Source organism: Cryptosporidium ryanae (genome assembly GCF_009792415.1).
Source record: "Cryptosporidium ryanae isolate 45019 chromosome Unknown contig_5, whole genome shotgun sequence".
NCBI classification, from domain to species: Eukaryota; Apicomplexa; class Conoidasida; order Eucoccidiorida; family Cryptosporidiidae; genus Cryptosporidium; species Cryptosporidium ryanae.
In genome coordinates this window covers 278,974-302,053 of record NW_027125531.1, presented here as the reverse complement: position 1 = coordinate 302,053, position 23,080 = coordinate 278,974, and the positions used below count along the sequence as shown (strand labels likewise).

At 29.1% G+C, this 23,080-nt stretch overlaps 8 protein-coding genes across 8 annotated transcripts; 2 read left to right on the top strand and 6 right to left on the bottom strand.

Annotated features, from left to right (window-relative positions):
• Window positions 1-362: 362 nt before the first annotated feature.
• FG386_002609 (pyridine nucleotide/NAD(P) transhydrogenase alpha plus beta subunit) lies at window positions 363-3,845 on the bottom strand (the record flags this gene model as incomplete). Its single annotated transcript, XM_067342058.1, has 1 exon — window positions 363-3,845. The coding sequence occupies one exon, from the start codon at window positions 3,843-3,845 to the stop codon at window positions 363-365; it is 3,483 nt and encodes a 1,160-aa protein (XP_067197663.1).
• A 563-nt stretch (window positions 3,846-4,408) lies between these two features.
• FG386_002608 (uncharacterized protein) lies at window positions 4,409-6,745 on the bottom strand (the record flags this gene model as incomplete). Its single annotated transcript, XM_067342057.1, has 1 exon — window positions 4,409-6,745. One exon carries the CDS (start codon window positions 6,743-6,745, stop codon window positions 4,409-4,411), a length of 2,337 nt encoding a protein of 778 aa, XP_067197662.1.
• Window positions 6,746-7,191: 446 nt separating this feature from the next.
• Window positions 7,192-7,909, bottom strand: FG386_002606 (uncharacterized protein; the record flags this gene model as incomplete). Its single annotated transcript, XM_067342055.1, has 3 exons — window positions 7,192-7,425; window positions 7,669-7,712; window positions 7,765-7,909. The coding sequence occupies 3 exons, from the start codon at window positions 7,907-7,909 to the stop codon at window positions 7,192-7,194; spliced, it is 423 nt and encodes a 140-aa protein (XP_067197660.1).
• A 313-nt stretch (window positions 7,910-8,222) lies between these two features.
• FG386_002605 (uncharacterized protein) lies at window positions 8,223-9,042 on the bottom strand (the record flags this gene model as incomplete). The annotated part of the gene is made up of 3 exons (XM_067342054.1): window positions 8,223-8,334; window positions 8,413-8,537; window positions 8,608-9,042. 3 exons carry the CDS (start codon window positions 9,040-9,042, stop codon window positions 8,223-8,225), a joined length of 672 nt encoding a protein of 223 aa, XP_067197659.1.
• A 472-nt stretch (window positions 9,043-9,514) lies between these two features.
• Window positions 9,515-14,254, bottom strand: FG386_002604 (brahma like protein with a HSA domain; the record flags this gene model as incomplete). Its single annotated transcript, XM_067342053.1, has 1 exon — window positions 9,515-14,254. One exon carries the CDS (start codon window positions 14,252-14,254, stop codon window positions 9,515-9,517), a length of 4,740 nt encoding a protein of 1,579 aa, XP_067197658.1.
• Window positions 14,255-15,827: 1,573 nt separating this feature from the next.
• On the top strand, window positions 15,828-16,685 carry FG386_002603 (uncharacterized protein; the record flags this gene model as incomplete). The annotated part of the gene is made up of 1 exon (XM_067342052.1): window positions 15,828-16,685. The coding sequence occupies one exon, from the start codon at window positions 15,828-15,830 to the stop codon at window positions 16,683-16,685; it is 858 nt and encodes a 285-aa protein (XP_067197657.1).
• Window positions 16,686-16,755: 70 nt separating this feature from the next.
• FG386_002602 (uncharacterized protein) lies at window positions 16,756-19,566 on the bottom strand (the record flags this gene model as incomplete). The annotated part of the gene is made up of 1 exon (XM_067342051.1): window positions 16,756-19,566. One exon carries the CDS (start codon window positions 19,564-19,566, stop codon window positions 16,756-16,758), a length of 2,811 nt encoding a protein of 936 aa, XP_067197656.1.
• A 544-nt stretch (window positions 19,567-20,110) lies between these two features.
• FG386_002601 (uncharacterized protein) lies at window positions 20,111-23,041 on the top strand (the record flags this gene model as incomplete). The annotated part of the gene is made up of 1 exon (XM_067342050.1): window positions 20,111-23,041. The coding sequence occupies one exon, from the start codon at window positions 20,111-20,113 to the stop codon at window positions 23,039-23,041; it is 2,931 nt and encodes a 976-aa protein (XP_067197655.1).
• Window positions 23,042-23,080: the final 39 nt, after the last annotated feature.

Here is a 23,080-nt window from a genome sequence, read left to right as displayed (position 1 = left end):
TGCCAATTTCCAGTTATATGATACTTTAATATTTGGATTTTAGTTTTACTTTGACATTATAATTGTTTCAATGATATAATTATATTGATTTTAAATAAATGTAAAAAATAAATAAAAACAAAAAGAAGAGTTAATAAATAGAACTCGCGTTTTATATATTATGTATTTATAGTGATAATCTAGAGTCTAATATGCAAAAGTTATAGATAGAAATTAATAGTATCTAAATTGTATAATTTTAGAATAATTTCAATAATTGTCTAAATTCGCATTACAATAACTATTATTATTAGGATTTCATTAGTGACATTATTTGTAATTTGTGAATTTTTTGTCTCGATAATATGATACTATGTAACTTTTCAAATCACACGTGTGTGATTTGTATCTGTCTTGATATTTGAAATATTGTTTCCAGAAAAATCATTGAACATTAAAAGCATTCTAGTTGTTACATAGAAACCACCAATAATATTAATAGAACTGAAGAACATTGCAAGGAATAGCATTAATGAAAACACCTGAAAATCTTTGAAAATAATTACCGGGCCACACTCTAACATTGCTCCAAGTAAAATAATTCCAGATAAAGCATTAGTTACTGACATCAAAGGAGTATGTAAGGAAGGTGTAACATTCCAAACACAATAATAACCAACTATAACGGACAAACTGAAAAGCAATATATTTCCAAGAGTTTCATGGTCTAGCATGTAACCAAGCCCAACAGTAATAGAAATAGACAAAATAACAAGGAAACTGAATGAAATATTTGAATACATCATATTTCTAAATATATTAGGAGCTGAGAATTCTTCACTTTCTTGTTGTCTATTCGAGGAAAAATTATCGTTTACTGGATTAATGCCAATTACATTAGATGAATTTGCTTTGTTAGTTACAAATGAAGGTTTCTCACTTGGAGGAATATAGGAAATTTTTTCATTTATTGTAACAACCATCTCTTTAATTAATTCATCTTCCATATTGACTGAGAAGTTTTCTGCCCCACCCAATTCCTCTAAAAGGTTAAAAACATTCATGCTAAATAGTTCAGAGGCTTGAGAGGGCATTGTAGAAGGTAAGTTAGTTAAACCAATAATAGTTATTCCACTTTGATCATCAACATATATCTGGTCTCTTTTAGTGATTTCGCAATTACCTCCCCAACCTGAGTTAATATCTGCCATTTCTGCTGCCATATCAACTATGACACTTCCAGGTTTCATAGATCTTGCCATATCAGCTGTAATTATTTTTGGTGAGGGTTTTCCAGGTACCAATGCTGTTGAAATGACGACGTCGCAATCTTTAATTAACTTGGTATATGTTTTAGCCTGTGCATCTGAATACTCTTTACTCATTTCTCTTGAATAACCTGCTCCAGATTCACCTTCTTCTTCAAATTCAATTTTTATGAACTTAGCTCCCAAACTTTCAACTTCTTCTTTTGTAGATGTTCTTGAATCACTTGCAAATACCTCAGCACCAAGATTCTTGGCTGTTGCAATCGCCTGAAGTCCAGCCACCCCAGCTCCAATAATGAATACTTTGGCAGCATCTACTCTACCAGCTGCAGTAATAGATGTCTTTGACAATTTAGGAAGTTGAACAAAAGCTTCAATTACAGCTCTATAACCCGCCAAGTTACTCATGCTGCTTCTTATATCTAACTTTTGTGCTTTTGTTGTCCTAGGTACTTCATCTAAAGCTATTGATACCACTCCTTTATTTGCTAATTTCTCTAAAAGAGCTTTGTTTTGTCCTGGCCAAATATAACTTATTAGTGTTTGACCAGAATGCATTTGTGAAATCTCCTCTTCAGAAGGCTTCTGAACTTTAACCAAAACGTCTGATCTACTAATTACATCGTGACTCGTTGCCATTATCGTACATCCAGTCTTCTCATATGAATCATCACTAAACCTGCTTTTCTCACCAGCACCTGTTTCTACAAGAACACGGAATCCTAGTTTTCTTAACTTTTTTACATAGTTTGGGGATATTGAAACAAGTTTCTCATTCTCTAATTCTTTCAGTATACCAATACTCATCGTTGGTTCTGGAAACTCCTCTTCAGATTGTGGCTTGTCATTAGAATTTCCATCTAATTCGCAATTTTCATTATCTGAACTCTCGAGATCAGCATTAAGAACTCCTCTATTTTGTTCAGGTGAAATACTTAATATGTTATGAAGAATTCCCGTCATTGAATCCTTTGCATTTCCAAATAACATTTCAACATTATTCATAAAAAATAACGGATTCTCAATGGCAGCATAACCCTGACCCATACTTCTTTTACTAACGATAACTTTAGGAGCTCTCCAAACTTCAACTACGGGCATTCCACTTATTTTAGAGCCGGTCTCTAATGCTAATGGATTTACTATATCATTTGCCCCGATAACCAGAACTGTGTCAAAATTTTCCATTATATGATTTACCTCATCCATTTCTTTTACAATTGAATAAGGAACGTTTGCTTCTGCCAGTAATACATTCATATGACCTGGCATTCTTCCAGCTACGGGATGTATTGCAAATTCTACATGCACATTCCTTGATCTCAAAGCATTAACTATTGAAGCCACGTCATTTTGAGATCTTGATACGGCCATGCCATAGCCTGGTACTATCAAAACTTTTGAAGAAGAAAGTAGATCTCTTGCTACTTTGTTGGTATTTGTTTCATTTACCTCTGATAAATCCCTATTTTGGACATTTTCACCAGATGATGCAGAATTTCTGGATTCCCAACCACCAAACATTACATTAGCCAAGGACCTGTTCATTCCTGAACACATTACGTGGGAAAGAATTGCTCCTGAAGAGCCTATGAGAGCCCCACATATGATTAATATTTTAGATTGTATCAAAAAGCCTGTGAATGCTGTTGCCCATCCAGAATAAGAATTTAACATTGAAATAACAACAGGCATATCAGCTCCACCTATAGATGCTACCAAATGTACCCCCAATAACATTGAAAGCAAACTATTTCCATACATTATGTATGTCCTCTGGAAGTAATCCTTGATAAATATAAAAACAAATCCAAGAGCAAGTAAACCTGCTACCATGAATAAATTCAAAAAGTGGCGTCCAGGAATTCTCAACGCACCTGTTGGAAGTATTTCATGAAGCTTACCTGCTGCTACTAAACTTCCTGTAAATGTTATCGCTGCTATTGATTCACCTACAAACATTTCAAGGTAGTGAATTTTCGATATTACATTTTCCATTGCTTGGAAAGGACTCCAAAGATTTGCAAATGTAATTAACATTGCAGCCAAACCAACAAATGAGTGAAATAGCGCAACTAATTGAGGAAGATTCACCATTGAAACAAAATGAGATATAGGAATACCTATTAATAGTGCCGATCCAAAGGGTACAATAAACATTAACCAGTTCATTGAAAATGTAGGAGCTAGAAATGTGGCTGCTATTGCAGATATTATACCTACGATACCCATTATATTTCCTCTTTTTGCTGTTTCTTGGTCGGATAATCCACGTAAACAAAGTACAAAACATATAGAACTAAATACTTCCAATGAAACACTTAGTGTTAAATAAAAGTTTACATTGTCCAAAAAATCTTCCACATTTTTTGAATACTTGTCAATGTAATCCTGGTTTATTGTTTGTGAAGGAACAAGTACTCCTTCAGAGCCTACACCTATCGAACTAGAACTTGATCCTCTTAAATTATTCTGATTACTTAGCTTTATTGAAACTTCCTCGCAGCTAACAAAATCATATTGCCCTATTTCCAATAATAAATATGTAAAAGTCAATATTAAACTGGCCAATCTCCCTATTTTTATTTTAAATCTCATTTTCTATTATTGATTATTTATATTGGAGCAATAAAACACAAGAAACTATGTTATTTATTTATAACAATTTTGTAGGATATTATAATAATAGTAATATAATATTTGATGTTTTCTGTTGAATCAAAGATAACCAAACCTTTAATTAATATTCCTTATATGTAAATTCTATTATCAGATTAATACTATTAGTTGTGTGTATTTTACTAACAAAAACTTGTCTTCAAGCCAAATAATGTGAAACAAAAATCATAGTAATGGAAGTAGACAGTTTTTTAAGCCTTTTATAGACAAATTTATCCAGTTTATTGATAATACTTGTATATACTATAATCAATGAATAACAATAAAATCAACGACATCCACTCCTTTACTTTTTTATTATTTTATTATACACCTGTTATCTGATAATTAAAGATTCTTAATACCGGTATACATTATTTTCAAAGCATTAGCATGCAATTCATTTCTTTCTTATGTATCGGCGAGACCATAACGTCTAAAAAAAGCAGCGCCATAACAGTAGGCGCGTATAAGGAGCGGGTATTCTATACGAAAAAATGCATTTATATAGAGAAACGCTTATAAATAAAACTAGTAAGGTTATTAAGATAGTCGGCCAAAAACTTTCCTGATATATTATATCCTTGAGAGAGTTTCTTAATACTCTTGATTGTGGGGAAATGACCCCATCTCCTTGATATTTTTGTGGTAGTTTGACTTCGAATTTCTTTACTCTCCTGCTCTTTTATCAGAGAAACCCCGTCACGTGAAGCAATAATTAAGTTATCAATATTAGACTTCCCATACATGTTTTTATTGTGGGAAGAATATGACTTCATTCTTCTTGAATTTGTTTTTATTTTATCTAGTTTGTAATTGCTTCTTAATCTGCCTGTATTTGTGGAGGTATATGAGGTTAAATGAGTTGGTGAGAATAAATCATCATCTTTATGGCTGGCCATTCCAAATTTGGGATGACATAGAGATGAAAAAGACGTATTAATATTAATTTTATTTGTATGATTTGTAAAACAAGTGTCTGATCCTGATGGTCTGAGTCTCGTTACCCTTTTAGGTGCTCCTGACTGCCGTTTTATAGTGTTGATGTTCATTTTGTTAATAGTTCTGGAACCTCTCATAGTATTAAATGAAAGAATTGATGTCTCATCCTTTATTTTTTCATGTTGGAGATATAATAGTGGACATGAAAGTAATACGTTCGCACTAAAATCAAAGTATTCATTATTAAGATAAATAGTAGGAAAGAATAAAGTTTCTTTATTATCAGTATTATTACTATTCGAATTGTTAGTGACTCTGTCATTTTTGTTATTAAAATAACCTCCTCTTTTGCTTTTATTTTCGCATTTATGAATACTACTTTTTGAGTTGTAATTTGACTCTGAAAAAATATCATCGTTCAACGCGACATGTATTGAAAGATAATCACAAATTTCAATAAACATGAATTTATTATCATCATTTATGTTAATTGACCAGATTACATTAAAGTTCAAAGTTTTCGAATTTTTTGGGTCGGTTGTAGTTATACAGAGTCGTTTATAATGATTTAGATCTAATACAGAGACGCCATTATACTTATTTTGTAAATAAAGCTTATTTGGATCTAATATAGAATTTATATTTAAGGAAAATATATGTCTATATATATCATGACCATTATTAATTTTAACACAAATACCGATATTTAAAGATAGTGCTTTGAGTATCCTAGGAAAATCAAGATTATTAATGTTTGTATTTTTCGCACTAAATGACAGCACAATAGACGCAAATGAATTATCCTTATTAATTAAGTTGTTTAGTAAATAACAACCCCTCCACTTATTTACTTCCAAAAAATTTTCTCTTGCCAAATTCAACGAATTAAATTCAAAATCTGACTTGACAAGGTTGTTCTCACTATTAATAAAACACCAGTAATAAGGAATTAAACTTCTATAGCAATTCAGATCTTTATTTATAGTGACATCAGTTAAATATTCACCACATACCTTTCCGTCGTCCTGTATAGTCGCAAATTTTACTTGATTTTGAGTTAAAAAATTAAATTTAGATATCATATCCTCTTCCGAAAAACTATTCAATGATGAAAGTGGATTGAAACGACCAGGCGACAATTCTTCATCATTTATAGGTAACAAAACATTGCCTATTGGAGAATTTAATTCGTCAAATTTTTCGTCATTTTCCAGAATTTCTGGAAAAAATCTAACAATTGAATTAAAATGCCTCTCTATTTTGGATTCACATTGCCCTAAAATATCAACTACAAATTTAGTCTTTTTCTTACACTTCAAATAACCCTCAATTCCACTCACAAATTTAAGAACAGTACCAAATAATTGAATAAGATCGTTATACTCAATGTATTGAAACAAATCATTCATTTCAACATTATATTTATTGAATATATTGATGAGCCATTGTATTCTTTTATTCGGTTCTCCCAAAGAAATTGAAGAGCCTAAACAACTCACAATATGAATTCTTAAAATTGAAATAATATAATAATTTTTTGTTATAATGTCACCTTCGTTGTCACGCATTCTTTCCAAAATAATATCCAGGTTCAAACTTGGCAAATAACCTATATCTCTCAAATTGAAATTAGTTATATTTTCAGATACATACATAACAAATTCATTATATTCCAATATTATTTCTTCATAACTTTTCCTATTTCTATACTGTTTTCCTAAATTCTTTTTTCTTTTCCTTTCATGGAATTGTGTTTTACACCTATCATATGCCCAAATAGGCTTAAATATTCTAAGTTCTTTTGCATTAATTTTAGAAAATGCTTCAAAAATCAAACCAACGTTGAATGGATACAAACTATCGAAGAAATTTAATATATCTTTTTTTCTTTTGCTCATTTCTATTTCCAGAGATACTATAGGAATATTATTGTTACATGTGTATATTTTAACACACCCAAATATTCCTATAACAGAACAATTCTGTTATAAAACCTTTTCCCATATTAAAATTATTCCTAAAAATATTAAACACTCCCTGACAACTCTCATCATCCCAGTCCTTACTTTTTTCACTTATCCTGTTCACTCCCACTTTTAAGCCATTTCAAAGACACTGATAGGCGCGCGCGCTTTCAATCTAAAATTATTTTATTTACTAAATACAGGTAACGAAATGGAATAGGCTAAAAAATAGAAACGCTAAAATAAAAAGATCAATTATTAAATTCATATTATTGAAATAAGAAAGCTAAAACATTAATAGCGATTAATTAATTAAAATACTGTATCATAACCATCAAAATATACGTATTAGTGAATGCATATCAGTACATTCTCCTCATTCACTTTTTCTTTATCACTCTCGAGAAATTTAAAATAAACAGCCTATTGTCAAAATATGACGACACATATTTTTTTTGTGCAAGCATTATGAATAGATTATTAAAATCACAGGAATTTAATGTTGAACGAACCTTTTTTATACTATTTCCTGTTGATACAAATATTTCAATTACTCCAATGTTGTCCAGTAACTCACTCTGAAGTGGAAGAACTCTATATATGTCTTTTATCTGCTATGAAAAAAGTATTTCAATAAAAATGTTAATAAAATCAACAATAATAAATATATTCCGAATGTTTTCTGTTATGTATAGCAGAAAAAAACAAATTTTATTGAACTGTAGTACGACTTTAATATCATAGAAATAATTTAGATAATATAATAAATATATCACTATAAAATTGTTATCACAATATTGTCATTACAGTATAAAATTTTTTTTTCGGTATACAATTAATTAATCATTTTAACTTACATTCACTACATTATTTACTAGTTGAAAGTAATCATTTGGAATTTCTATGAAAGGATTTCAATTATGCGTGTATAATTGTTCGATAAATAAACATACCTATGTTTAAGCCGTAGCTACCAGCAATATCTAAAGTGAGTCTTATACTTAGTACTTTGTTTTCAATATTATTCGTTATCAATTCATCAGAAATATCAGTATTAATAGGTATCCTAATATAACCTTTAACACTTTTGAATTCCATTATCTGTTCTGATTTAAACTAGTTAAAAAAACGCGTATTCTTGGTTACAATATCTGCTCACATTTTATTATTTAAGTATTTAACCTTTCTCAGCGCCAAAATTACATATTTAGTTTTATTACATGATCATATGGATCCGCACGAAAAAATATCAAAATTCAAATGTTAATTTTATCGTTTGGTCAAGAAATAATAAACATAAGTATAAAATTATATGAGAATTAATTAACTAAATTGTTGCTATTCATATTAAAGATTATTTGCCGTTTAAAATATAACAATGATTATTTGTTTCATTTGTGTAACAATTCATCTAAATTTCTTGAACTGATACTTTTGAAATAATAAAGGATTTAGTATTTTCAGGGAGACTTGATACTAATTTGCGAATGATGTTATTTCTTCTGTATAAATTTGAGGTAACTCTATGTGTATTTGATTTATGATTTATTAATAGTTAAATATTGACACACTTACTCCAACTGTATGAATTTTTAACTTACCTTTTAAACTTATTGGTAATATACAATTTATATTCATTTCTACTTTTGTTATCAGTAATAATTTTTATTGTCGTTAAAATAATATCTTCTTCACTGCTACTGTCCCAAACTACATTTTCGAGCTTCTGTGTGATTTAGTTGTAATTGAAATGAATTTATAAAAACATATATCTCTTTATAATAAACTAAACTTACTGAATCTTCAAATGGATAAGAAAATGCAAATAGTAGTGGTAAAACACAAATTGTTATTAGTAAATATGGAAATACTAAACAAACGTATGGAATTTTAAACGAACTTTTAATAATAATAACAGCCTTGATTAATGTCATAAATGCCATTTTTATTGGAAAAAAAGAATTTATTTTAAATATGTAAGGATACTTTTTACTTCCCTGACAAAATATCCACCAATTTAAAAACTGTATAACCAACTGATTCTTTACACTAATTAGTCCACTTAATCCCAATAGTAATTCAAACAGTGACAATGAAATATAACCATCCTTCAGAAAAATTCTTATATCCTCTATTGGAGCGTATTCACTGTATCTTATATATCCTGAGAAAAAAATACTTATAAGTAACAAGGACAATATCACAACTAAAGTTGTTAACCAAATCATCATATTAAACACTAATTCACTAAAAACTAAAATTTATGATAAAAAAAAAATAATTAAAAATTATTTCATTTAATTAAGCTACTACAATTTTAATATTATAATAGAGTTAGCAATTAATTATATATAAATTTTAAAAGAAAAAACCTTTAATAATTGTACCCAAACCACACAAAAAAAAATACCATTTATTTTAATTATTAATTAATAATACTTTCAAGTGTTTTTAATTCTCTTGTATTTCCTAAGAATTAGATTCAATTAATAGAATTTTATTGAATAACAAAAAACTAATACTTGTATAAAGATATAATATTTTTTTAATGACAAGTTAAACAATATTTTTTTTATAGACATTTATACTCGAGGTCCAGGTCTGGATTAATATCTCTAAAATGTTAAATTTTCCGATGTTTAAGTGTATAGTATTAAATTGTTAATATCAGTAAAATTATTAAATGACCGAAATATATGGATACTATTTTTCATTCTTATTTCCATTTGTATCTGACTTTTTGTTGTCTTTATCCTTACTCTTATTGAAATCTTCCTGTTTGTAACTAAAATTTTCACTACTGTCTCTACTATCCACATTATCAACTCTGATCTCATAGTAATCTTCTTCATCCTCTTTTTCATCATCATCGTCGTCATCATCATCTCCAACATCAGGAACCAACATGTGCCTTTTATTGAAATCAGTATCTGAAACAGAGTTTAACCCATCTAATAATTGCTTGGCTTCGTTGTCTCTAATATGACCTTCAGGAAGTTTGTATGTATAATAAGCAACTGATACTCTTTTTCTGACTTCCATCATTACAGTATTTATTAAATGAAGAGCTGAATGATATAGATAATGTGTAATTCCATTATATGTTTTTGCATTCGTTGCTAAACGTTCTAAATACTTTTCTAACTTGTGTAAGGAAGTAAATTCCTTCTTTTTAGCAAATTGTTTTATATGTTGAAGACATACAGGTTTTGTTATTATTTGATAATAATCTGGAAACGTAGTTTGAGGAGGTAATGCTATATAAGCTTCGTATTCTGGTATTTTCATTGCTAATTCACATGCTTTTAGTATTGAATTATTCAGTGTGTCTTTTCTATATTCAATCTCTTCTTGTGTTATTTGTTCCTGTTCTAGTATTCCTTTTATAATATCGCTATTCACGGGGTTGAACTCATCTTTTGTATTATTTTCATTTTCTGTATTTTTTTCCATATCAAAAACGCAAGACAATGTTTCTTGATCCAATTCTATATCATTAATTGTGTCGTTATCATTATCCTTATTATATTCGCTGTTGCTATTTTCTTCTTTTTCTTGTTGTAATCTAGATCTAGTTTTTATCAAATTATCTTTCTGTGAATTTTTACTATCACTTCTAGAAATACCATTGTTATCACAATTATTAAGATATAATGTATTTACTGCAGATGATGATTTATGTATTTTTGCTATCTCTTTTATGTATTTTTTATTCCTCTTATTTGGATATACAACCCATGGATCTCCAGAAGTATAACATATTTTCCATAACTCTTCAGCTTTCTGTATATTCTCAACAGTGATCTTTGATATTTTTGCTTGTTTTTTCCAATCGAATAAACATGGTGGAAGAATGGGATCAACTATTAATCCTGGAATATGGCACATTTTCCTCATACGATCTACTCTTTCAAATATTTCAAGATCCCTATCAGATCTCGCAATAATTCTATTTAACCGATCTGAATCATAATAACAATTAACAACTTCCTTTTGCCTCTGCTTTCTTAATATTTCCTGAATCTTTTCCTTTCTTTTTTGTTCTAAGTCGTCACCATCATACATATCATAATACATTCCCGATTTAATAATAAGTGCATCTTTATCTAGTTTTATTCCAGCTGTTGTCATTATTCTTTCTTCTACAGTATCAGGTGTTACAAAACGAAGTGTCAATACTTCTCGTTTTTGACCAATTCTGTGTGCTCTGCTTTGTGCTTGTTCGTCATTTTGGGGATTCCAATCAGAATCGAATAATATCACAGTGTCTGCAGATTGCAAATTTATACCAAATCCTCCTGCTTTAGTTGATAGTAAAAATACAAAATATGGACTATCTTCAGCATTAAATAGTTTCAAACTCTCTTGTCTATCTTCTGATAATGTAGTACCATCTAATCTTAAAAACGACATATTCCTAAGTGACAAAAATATTTCCAATAATGTTAGTAATTTAGTCATTTGACTAAATATCAATACCCTGTGTCCAGCTGCTCTTAACTTTGGTAATATACTGTCTAACATTACAAATTTTCCACATACACGAACAATACTCTCATCAGATGGATATTGAAGTTCCGTAGAAAATAAAAATGGATGGTTACAAACTTTCCTCAATTGCATTAAAACATTTGGTCCTGAATTTTCATTGCTTTCTAACTCTTTGTATAGATGTTGTTGTAGACCACTTAATGGACACCATAGTATTTCCTCTAATTTTGGGGGGACTTCGTTTGCCACCTGTATTTTCTCTCTACGTAATAGGAACGGTCTTAAGACCTTATGCAGACGATCTACAATCAATAACTGCTCCTCTTCACTTATATCTAATGGGACTATACCTGAATCAGACCCTGTTCCATTTCTACTTGTAGATTTAATTGATGAAAGTGGTTCATTAAACCACTGTTGGAACGTATCTGACGAATTAAATATACTTGGCATTAAGTAATTTAATAATGCCCAAACTTCTTGTAGATCATTTTGTAATGGCGTTCCAGTCAATGCCAACCTATGCTTTGCTCTAAAACCACTATTTAATATCTGAACCAACTTACTTTTTGGATTCTTTAATCTATGTGCTTCATCTACTATTATATATTCCCAGTCAAACTTTCTCAAGTAGTGTTTATCTTTCATTATAAATGCATCAGTTGTAAGTAGTACATGAAATTTTGCCTCACCTGTCATATACTTTGATCTTATTTGTTTTCTAGTCTCTTTATTTCCTTCGTAAATAACTTTAACAAAGTCAGGTAACCACTTATTAAATTCGTTTTCCCAGTTCCCATGTAATGTAGATAATGGTGCTATTATCAAATGTGGACCCCTATTTCCTCTTTTCTCATATATGTGTGCTAAAACACTTACTGTCTGAACCGTTTTTCCGAGACCCATCGCATCTGCCAGTATACCGTTCAAATTGTTATTGTAAAGAGACACTAACCATTCTAGTCCTTTCATTTGATATTCTCTAAGTTGTCCTCCCTTCAAACATTTAGGTTGTTCTGTTATCTGTTCTTGAACCATGTGAGTTACTTGGAAATACCTTTCCTTTGCTTTTATCAATGGCGCAGGACTTTTGTTGTTCACTTTTTTTGAACAACACATTTCAGAAGAACATTTACAATTACTTATTGATATTGAGCAGGTACAATCTTTAGAATTACATTCACACCTATTTTCATCTTCCATTTTAACTTCACTGACATTTACACGACCAGCACCCATTCTTTCTTGATTTAATTGATTACCATCTGATACTTCATCATAATCTCTAACATTTTCATTTCCTTTTTTATCTTTTTCTAATGACGAACAACACGTACATAAATGCTTCTCGTTATTGCTATCAACTTTTTCAGATTGATATTCCTCTTCTCTGTACATATCGTAATCCAATAATGAACCAGCTTGTTTCCTATGTTCCATTACTAGTGCCCCAAGTTTATTCATATATTCTTCAGTTTGTTGAACAAGTTCAAGTAATCTCTCATTTTTCGCCTCATGTAATAAACGTAAGTATGCTTCCTCATCTTGAGCTCTTAAAGCATTCAACCTCGCTTTCTGCATCTGTTGTTCCATATTTTGATCTCTCCTTTCCTTATTGCTCGTATGCCTCAAAACATGAGAACAGAGTCTTCTTATACTTCTTTGATTTTCTCTATGAATATCTACAAATTTCTTTGAATACTTCAGCACTTCCGAAATAAATTGTCTTCTTTGTCTTTTTATATCGTCCGTAGTTTTTATATATTTTAAACCATCCATTCTAGCATGATACAATGCCTTGTTTTTTCTTGCATCACGAGCAGTAACATTTTTTAATTGGGGCAGTAGAGGATTCATCTCTTCTAAGTATCTCGAAACTATTACCTGGTTTCTTATGTACTGTTGAAAATTTAGCAATTTAGATATTCTAAATGTCAAGTCCTCATTTTTATCTACAACTTTACTTTCAATTGTGTTTCCTTCATTTTTCGTTTTTATTTGGTTATCAGTATGTAAATTGCTATTCGAGTTTAAATCATTTGAAATATTATCAGGTTTTATATTGATGTTATTACTAGCCATATTAGTATCTTCATTCTTAATATTTCTGGAGTTATTCATATATGAATTTGCTGGATTACTACTATAATAATAATTATTATTATTATTGCTTGAATTAGTCGATGAACTTCTATTAATTAATAATGCCATTCTGTTTTGTTCAACCTTCCTGTTGTATTCAATCCATTGATTCGGATTTCTCATAGATATTGAAGAACCTTGTCTTGATAAAGGTACCTTGTAACTGAAATTATTAGGTTCCTTTATAATAGAATTTATAAATTCCCAATCAGGCCTGAATTCATCATCTTTAATAATGTTATTCAAATCATTATTACTACTACACAAATTAACATTCATACTTTTTGATTGAAACCTATTATCTAATTTTTGTTTTTTATTACAAAAACCAGTGTTCAAGCACTTTTTCAATAATTCATCGTCTATTGGAGTCTCCTTCGTTAAAAAATGTTGGTAAGCCAAAACATGGTTATAAACTGTTTCTATATCATCTGGAGAGAATAACAATCCAGGATCTACAAGTTCACATTGTTGTTTTCTTATCCATTGGAATATTAATAGCAATATTCTAACCCTTTTATCTTGAATAGATAAATTTGAGTTACTTACTTGATAAAGTACTTTTGAAATCTCAGGAAACCAAGAATGACTAAATGTAATGTTACCAGGATAAAACCCCTGCTTCCCACTGTTTATATCTCTATTTACATCTAATTTTTGTGTTCCTATGTATCCTCCTACTAACTCCGGATCCTTATGGTTCGTTATGACATTGACATTTGGTTGAATTGAATTCCCACCTACTATAGAATGCTTTTGGGAATTAATAAACAACTCATTATTCATTATCCTATTATTGGCTTCTGACATAAAATAAAGTTTTCTAATCACCGTCAAAAGCCCTTTTTCACTTTACACACCTTTTTTTCGCTTTTTTTTCGTTTTTACGTTATTTCACTTGTTATCGGACCCAAACACAAATGATATACCGCCTAAACTCATGTGTCTTTTATTTACTTTTATAGTAACCTAAATATATAAATAATATATTCAAATAATATATACCATTATATAATATATATATATGTATATATATATTATAATTCTAATCTAATTTACGATAGTGTCGGTTTGAAAATGAATGTGAGTTTTAACTGTAGGTTCATCAATGTAGGTATTCATTTTTTTGATGTGTTACCTACAAGCGTAGAGTAAATTCAATGTATCTCCATCACTTATATAATTACGTGATTCCGAATTCATCTCTAACTCTGTTCTCTCTCCGTTATCATTTATTAATATTAAGCACAAATCACCACTTCCCCAACCTGTTTATTATCTTTTCTGTTTTTCGATATTCTTAACATACCAGAAATGTATTCCAGGTTCTATCCTATAGGCTTTGAACTGTTTACCCATATACATACTGGAAGCTTTTTATCTATAGGCTTTCCGCACTTGACTTAATTGTCGACAAATAATGCGATTGCCAATCTATCCTTTATTGGTATTTTTGAATCTCCTATGCTTTTTGGCTTAATCATCGCCTTCCTAACATTTTACCCTATTTGTCCACAGGAAGTTCTACGCATCCTATTCCCAAATTTACAATAAAACCAGAATCAGGTGATTTATTGGCTGTTCTGTTTTTTTGATTTTAAGTGTGTGATAAAATGTTATTAATTTCAAAACATTCATGTTCTGAGGGGTAAATGTGTTTTGAACACAACACTTTTACACATTTCATACATTTTATGCCTATTCTTTAACAATTTTTAATTGTACAATTGATGGAATCAACGACACTATTGCTTTTCCTTGTATTTCTATTATTTTATGAAAAAATAACATTTTTATTTAGTAGTTTTGGTTTACATTATGAAATTTTTCATCCACATGGTCAATGTAAAATTTTGACCCACAACATTTGCATTCAAATGGTATAAATTTCAATCAATTGCAATCTGAATAACGGCACCTTAATCCTGTTTCCTCGATTTCTACCATTATTAGGCGGAGTATATAACATAAAAATGTACTCTACCAATCTACTGAATTTCTTTATTTTTCAATTTTTTTCAAAGACTACCTCATCTTTTGCATGCAATGCAAAATTATTATTTTCTAGTAGGCGCCCTGGCGCCAAAAAATTGCAGACATTGATTGTAGATAATTAACAACCTCAACAAAAAGGAAATAAAAACAAAATTATTTTGAAAAATTAAGAATAGGTAAATAGATACATTATCGATACAACTACTAATTTTAAAAATATATTTATCAATACTTTATACAAAATCTGCAACTAAAATTTAATTTTTTTTTACAAAATAATCTGCTTAAACTTAAAACAGGTATTGTTAAATATATATTTACAACTGTAATTAATATATTTATGCAATTATATAAAAAAGGGATAAGGTGATTAAACTTATTAAAGTTAATGTATAAGAGCATCAAAAAGCCATTAGGTAGTCACAGTAAAATCTACCTTTCATTAACAACTTTAGTGGTTATTCTTTTTTGGTTATCCTCATTATTTAACACTAATTGGCAACAATATATTTATGAAACAAAAAACCTAGGTTATATTGAATTTAACCTTTCACTATGGGGATTTACTATAAAATCAAAATGTAACAGTTTGAGATACAGACATTATTATTCTACCAACTCCAATAATGCTCTATCTAGTTCATCCAATGCTAATAATTTGGGATTGGAGGGCTTTGTATGTAGTAAATTAAATTATTTTAATGGGAGAACATTCGGTGAAGCAGCTTCTGTTGTATGCTCTATTGACAAATATCAGTTTCCTAATGCAAAAAATGCTTGTTATAATTTTAGAATGCTTAACATTGGATCCTTAGTCATGATTGCAGGAATTATTGGTTGTATTCTATGTGTTTTTTTTGGACTTATAACATTCTTGATGGCGTACAAAACTCCTTCAATAAAACTTACCTATGCTTATATTGCCCTTTTTGGATGTTCAAATCTCATTGCAATAATTACTCTTCCAATATATTACGTTAATGCAGGTGGATCTTGGATCGCTATCAACTCCTTTTTTAGTGTTGTTCATTTTGGATATCCTGAATTTACCTATAAATCACCTTCAGCTTCTGAAATACAGTTCTTTTGGGGATATTCATTCGCTATTTTAGCATTTTTAACATCTATCCTTCTTCCATTGTTTGGATGTTACTTTGAATCAATTACTGCAGATTACCATGATGAAATGATCATAAGATGTGCAGAAGAAGAACGAATGATTAAGCGTTACAATGGATTAAGGTAGAAAATTGGTGAATAATTAACGTATATAAATATATATATTTTTCTAAAACTTTAGTTTCCGAATATTATTATTAATTGTCTTTATATTTTTGCTTCTCTTTAATTTTTTTTATATTTGAACTTGCTTTAAAGATACTATTCTGTATTTCAACTAGCCTTCTTTCAATATTGTCTCTTTCCTCTCTTTCTTTTGAATTCTTTGACCAATTATCTCTTGGTAAGACTGCTAATTCAGATTCTAATTGAACTTTCTCAACGTTCAACAATAACATTTGTTTCTCATAATTGTCGATCATTTTTATACAATCATTTATATGAGTACACTCTTGTGTTTCGTTTTCATTTTCATTTATATCTACATGTTCTACAAGATTAATGCCCATATCTTCAAAATTACTATTCATGTTATGTTTTTCATTACTGTCCGTTTCATCCAGATTATCGTCATTTAATGGTATTACGGGAATATTTTTCTCATCATCTAGTGAATGCCTTATTTTGTTTTCTAATTTAATTGGTAGTATTGCAGGAACTGTGTGATCATCTACACCTTTTACTAGAGGTCTCGGTGTAAGAATATTAATTCCCTTTTCAATTTTATGTACATTATTTTCAATTTCAATATCTTCCAGTCCAGCATGTGTAAAATCTGGTGATGATTTATAAGCCCTTTCTACATTAATTTTATCTTTATTATTATCAGAAATCATTGGACATGATTTTGAAATAATTTCATTTGTATAGAAGTTAGTTGGAGCAACGTTATCAAGTTTATTCATATTTAAATCAAATTGTTTGACCTTGTTAGAATAACTTCTTTTTGTATTATCAATTCTAGATTCACTTATGGATGTTTTACTTTCGATTTTACCTGATTCAAGCGTGCTTAGATTGTTGTTTTCCAATGAATTAATTTGTTTGTTACTTTTATTTGTTATTCTAGGTGTAAATGGATTTTCTATATTTTTCCATGTTTCAATAATATCACTATAATTGATATCGCACTTTGTACCCTCCTTTCCTTTAGATTCATTATTCAAATATTCTTCCTCTAATAACTTCACCGAAAATCTTGAGTTCTCTTTTGCATTCAGCACTGTTAAAACATGTCCTATTGTAGAGTTGTGTTCAGAAACAGGTAATATTGGTATTAATGTTTCTTTAATTAACTTCTTTAATTTTTGATTCTCTAATGTATAGTCAAAAATTTGATTCTTCAATTCATATATCAATTCTTGATTATTTTTTATTTTTTTTTCTACTATTCTATTTTCTGCAATAAGAATGTCTCTTTCCCTCTTTACAGCAGAAATTTCATTTTCAAGCTCAGTATTCTTTTCTTGAGTGTTCTCCAAACTTTTCTCTGTCATACTTAAAAATTTAAATTTCTCAATTATATCATTATTTTCAACTGTTAATTTCTTATTTTTGTCCTGTAATTCTACAATGTTTGAATTTAATTTTTCTTCATTTTTTTTTATTGCCCCATATTCAGACAATAATGAAGTATATTTTTGAAATAATTTGTTATAATCTCTGGATAATGAATCATTATCTTCTTGTAATTTACTGCATCTTTCCACAATTTCATGGTTTCTTTTCTCCAAATTATCAAGATTTAAAAGCAAATTTTGATGGTTTAGTTCCATGCTTCTATATCTTTCCTTATCACTTTCTATCGTAGCTATGAAACTATTTTTCTCTTCCATTAAAATTTCATTTTGTTTATATATAAACTCGTAGTCAACTTTGTATTTGTAAAGAGTACTGTATTCTTTATTCCAATGTGATTCCATTTCAGTATGCTTTTTTTTAATTATTTCCCTTTCTTCATTTAAAAGAGCATTATCCTTTTTAAGAGACTCATAATCTTGATTTAACAGTAAAAGCTTTGTCTCTTTGTACTCTAATTGCTTTTGCAATTCCTCACACCTAATTCTGTGTTGTTGTTCTCTATTTTGAGTCTCAAATATTAACATTTTCTGTGAAGACTCTATTACTTCTAGTGATTGTATTCTTTTTATTAATTTCTCTTTCTCACCTTGCTCAAATTTGTTGTTTAGTAAGTTTATTTCTGAACCACCTGGTATTTTTGAAAGAAAGTTGTTACTTACCATCAAACCCCCAGCTTCAGAATTTGTTCCACTTTCATCCTCCTTATAAAGCTTACCCTTACTTTCGTATTCATAAGTTTCACTTCCCTCATCTAACGATCCATTAAGATAATAAATTATTTTCTCGTCTTTTTTACTGTAATTACGATTTTTATTATTCAAATTTATTTCATCTTTGTCTTCTTCATCTGATTTGGACATATATTTTTCGTTATCAGAGCTTGAATATCTTCCATTAATATCTAATTCTTTAGGATAACTTCTTTTTTTAAATTCACGAACCTTTTTTTCCTTTAATCTTGTGTTTTTACTGCTATTATTTCGAGATTTAACTAAGTCACCTCTCGCTCCTTTCCTATCCAATGACACCATCCCATTATCAACATTCTCATTAGAACCATATTTTCTTGAAAATATTGTAATTCCTCCTAATTTGTTACCATTAAAATTATTAAAATCGTTGGCAAAAGGTTTATGCTTATTTGTTGGCCCCTTTTTACCTCTATGTGGAGTCACATTGTCGTAACTATAAGCTTCCGTTTCATTCGAACTTACATCTCCACTAAGTGGTCTATTAATTTTCCTACTAAAATAATTGTTTCTTGATTTTACATTCTCATTGCGTTGATAATTTTCAAGAAAATCTTTAACATATTCATTCTCATATAATAAACCCGTCTCTTTTCTTAATTTAGAAAATTCATATTCCAATTTTTTAAGATCTTCAGAATTCCCGAAAGTTGTAGCATTATCATAGTCAAATTGCATTAATATTGGTTTTATTATTATAATAGTTATTTATCTCTTTATTTGACAAGTAATAAAATATCTTTCTGAAATACAAATTTTATTTTCTACCTCCTTATAAAATAAAAAACTAGATATCAAATATATTTGTCTATATAGTAGAATTTAAAAACTACTATTCTGATTTGTTTGCTATTCTTCAGTTTTATATTTAAATCTATTATCTCTATGTTTTATTATTGCATGTCTTAATTCAGACACTAATACAATAATTGCATGACATAATAAATGTAAGCCGCGGCGCCTTTCCACATATAATGGCGCCTACATTTTTTAAAATTTTAAATCAAACAATGAAGGGTGCACGAAACGCAAAGGAACTAGAGAGGTACCAGGTTGTCCTACTGGGAGAATAAAAGGAAGGTAAATAATTATGTAAAAATTAATCTCCTTCTTATGTTAAAATAGGTTGTGGAGAGGTTTTAATATTGCTGTCTGCAAAAAAAAAGTTATTGATTTTTTAGGAAGGCATAGGTTTCTAAAGGTGAAAATTCTTAATAATACGATGATGAGACAAGTGAAGATAATAATATACATAGTTATACTTTTGCTTGGTGCAATTTTATTTTTTGATGGTTTCTATTATGATCAAAGCAACGTAGTTCTTGTTAACAATGGTGCGAAGGATGAAGAAGAGATAGGGGTTAGTGGTTTTGAAATTGATCCTATTTACGATAGAGTGCTAATTTTTTTAATAGATTCATTGAGAGTGGATTTTTTGAATGTTGAGAAAAGGAATCCAAATAGATATAATCACAATAGATTAAAAAATATTAACTCGTTGATGATGAGTTCTAAACTGAGAAATCACATTAGGTTCTACAATTTCAAATCCGATTTTCCAACCCTTACTACATTTAGAGTGAAGGCATTGATGACCGGAGAAAATCCTGGATTCTTAGAGCTCGGTAATTCCTTGAATCCACAAAAAACTAAAGAGACTTCAAATATTCTATCTGGATTGAAAATGAGGAATGGCACATCAACTATTTTAGGAGACGAGACTTGGTCACATACTTTTGGAGAGTTTATCACAAATGACTATAAATATAGTTCCTTTAATGTTTTTGACTTCGATTCATTAGACAATTACGTTTATAAAAAAAGCAAGAAATACCTTGACTTGACAAGTGATGTTTCCACAAAGTATAATGATTGGAAACTATTAATCATGCACCTTATTGGTGTAGATCACATAGGACATGCAATAGGTAATAGTGATAATGAATTTATGGCAAAAAAACTTTTAGAATTTGATAACTTTGCAAAAGATGTTATTTTAAAACTATTGGGACTTGATGAGGGTTTAATAAATAAAAATAGTGTTAATAAGTTGGAATTTGTGCAAATAGTTGAGAATTATATAAATCAGGAATACCCTAATTCAAATAAAGAAAAAATATTATTTCTTTTATTTGGAGATCATGGTCAGAATGATAATGGTGGTCATGGTGGGCCAGACATAAGGGAAATTAGCTCTGGTTTTTTTGCATTCTCTACTTTACCGTTTAAACAAATGATGGATCAAAATGAAGATTGGTACGGGCCGGAGATTCAAGACTCTAATCCCTTTTCATTTGAAAAGAGAATAAAAAATATTAAAATTATTAATCAAGTTGATATTGTTCCAGTACTGTCTTCATCACTAGGTGTTCCAATTCCAGAAAACAATCTTGGCATTTTTAATTCTGACTTTGTTCTTAAGTATCATAAAAGAAATAACTACAGTGATCAAAATGAAGATTTTCATGCAAATAATGGAGAAGAGTTAAAAGAGTTGATACTTTATGCAAAAATAATACATAATAATGCTCTACAACTTTATAAAAAATTAATAAGGAAACAAAATATAATATACAAGAAGGACGAAGTTAATACATTATTTTCAGAGTTCAAAAAAAATTATGATAAACTTTTGAGCCTGGAAAAAAACGAGACTCGCAGTGAGGATATGGTTAGTATATATAAAAAACACATATCTATAAGTTTAAAGATTTCAGAAACATCTAGGGATATATTGTTTAAAGATAGATCAAAATTTGATTGGGTTAAAATTTTTGAAGGGTTTTTAATAATAACTTCATTGTTAATATTTGTTCTAATTTCAATTATTCCGAGAATGGATCCATATTCACAATCTAAGTTAATGACTGAAAATAAATCATTAATACTATTCTTCTTAATATCCATTTTATTTTTTGGATTATTTTGCTTGATTGGAATAACATTATTTGAAGGAAAATTGGGATTTTACATTCCTTTTTTTAATATAATAACATGTTTCATAATTGTATGTTTTATGGTATTTATATTTGCAAAATTTAGATTTCAAATCACTGCTTTTTGCAAAAAGGCATATTATTTAAGTATTAATAGTGGCATAGAGTCAAGATGGAGCTCAATATGGTCTATAGCTTGTTTTCTTTGTTTGGTTCAATTTTGCAGCTATTCTGCGGGATTTATAAGAAATGAGAATTCGATTGTTAGATTTTTATTATCGTCTTTCCAAATAATATCATTGTTCTTAGGTCTGAAGAGTAATATTAAGGTTATGCTCATTCCAATAATACAACTCTTTTTATTAAGGATAACTTATTATCTAAACATCAATTTTGGGCAAAATACATCACCATTTAATTATTTCAATGAACTTTTCACAATTTTCTCATTGATACTATATTTATATTTGATCTTATTTTTTTATAGAGGCATACTAAACAAATTGAATATGTTTCTAGTATTGCTCTCTCCTCTATACATTTGGTTTAAATGGGTAGATAATATCTATATAGTAAGAACAATAGGGGTAATTTTGGCATTTAATGTTATTGTTAATGCGATAAGTGAATATTTGAAAAGAGGAAATGTTTCCAAGGAATATAACAATGACTCCAGTTTAAATAATAGATGGATAACAAATAATTTAGTCACTATATTTATGTTAAAAAACAATATAGTGGCTCAATTCTCCCTATCAGCAATTATTCAATTAATAGAGTTTGAGAGAATAAATTCAAAAAAAGAAAGTAACAAAAGTCAGACTCTGAGAGGAGTCGAGAATGTCACAGTATTATACTTAACCTCAATAAACAACCTATTTAATTTGGGAGTTAAATTGGATTTAGATTCAATTCCAGGATATGTTGGATTTATTGGAACTGAAGAATTTAATATTTTTTTTTCCTATATAATGACAATTTATTTCGTTACTTCTCATTTATTTACTCTCGCATCTCAAATTAGCGTAAAACATGTATGGAATAAAAGATCTTCTAGGGCACTAGTGTTGTCAATACTATTGTCTAGACTACTGTTTACAATGGTTGGAATAGTTTTATTAAGAAGTAACATAATGGTTTGGCAGCTACTTTCACCTAAACTCGTCTATGAACTTTTGTTTAACATCATGTTTTCACTATACTTGCTTTCCGTTTGATTTCTAGCTTAAATAATAATTTTTTGATGTAATTTACTT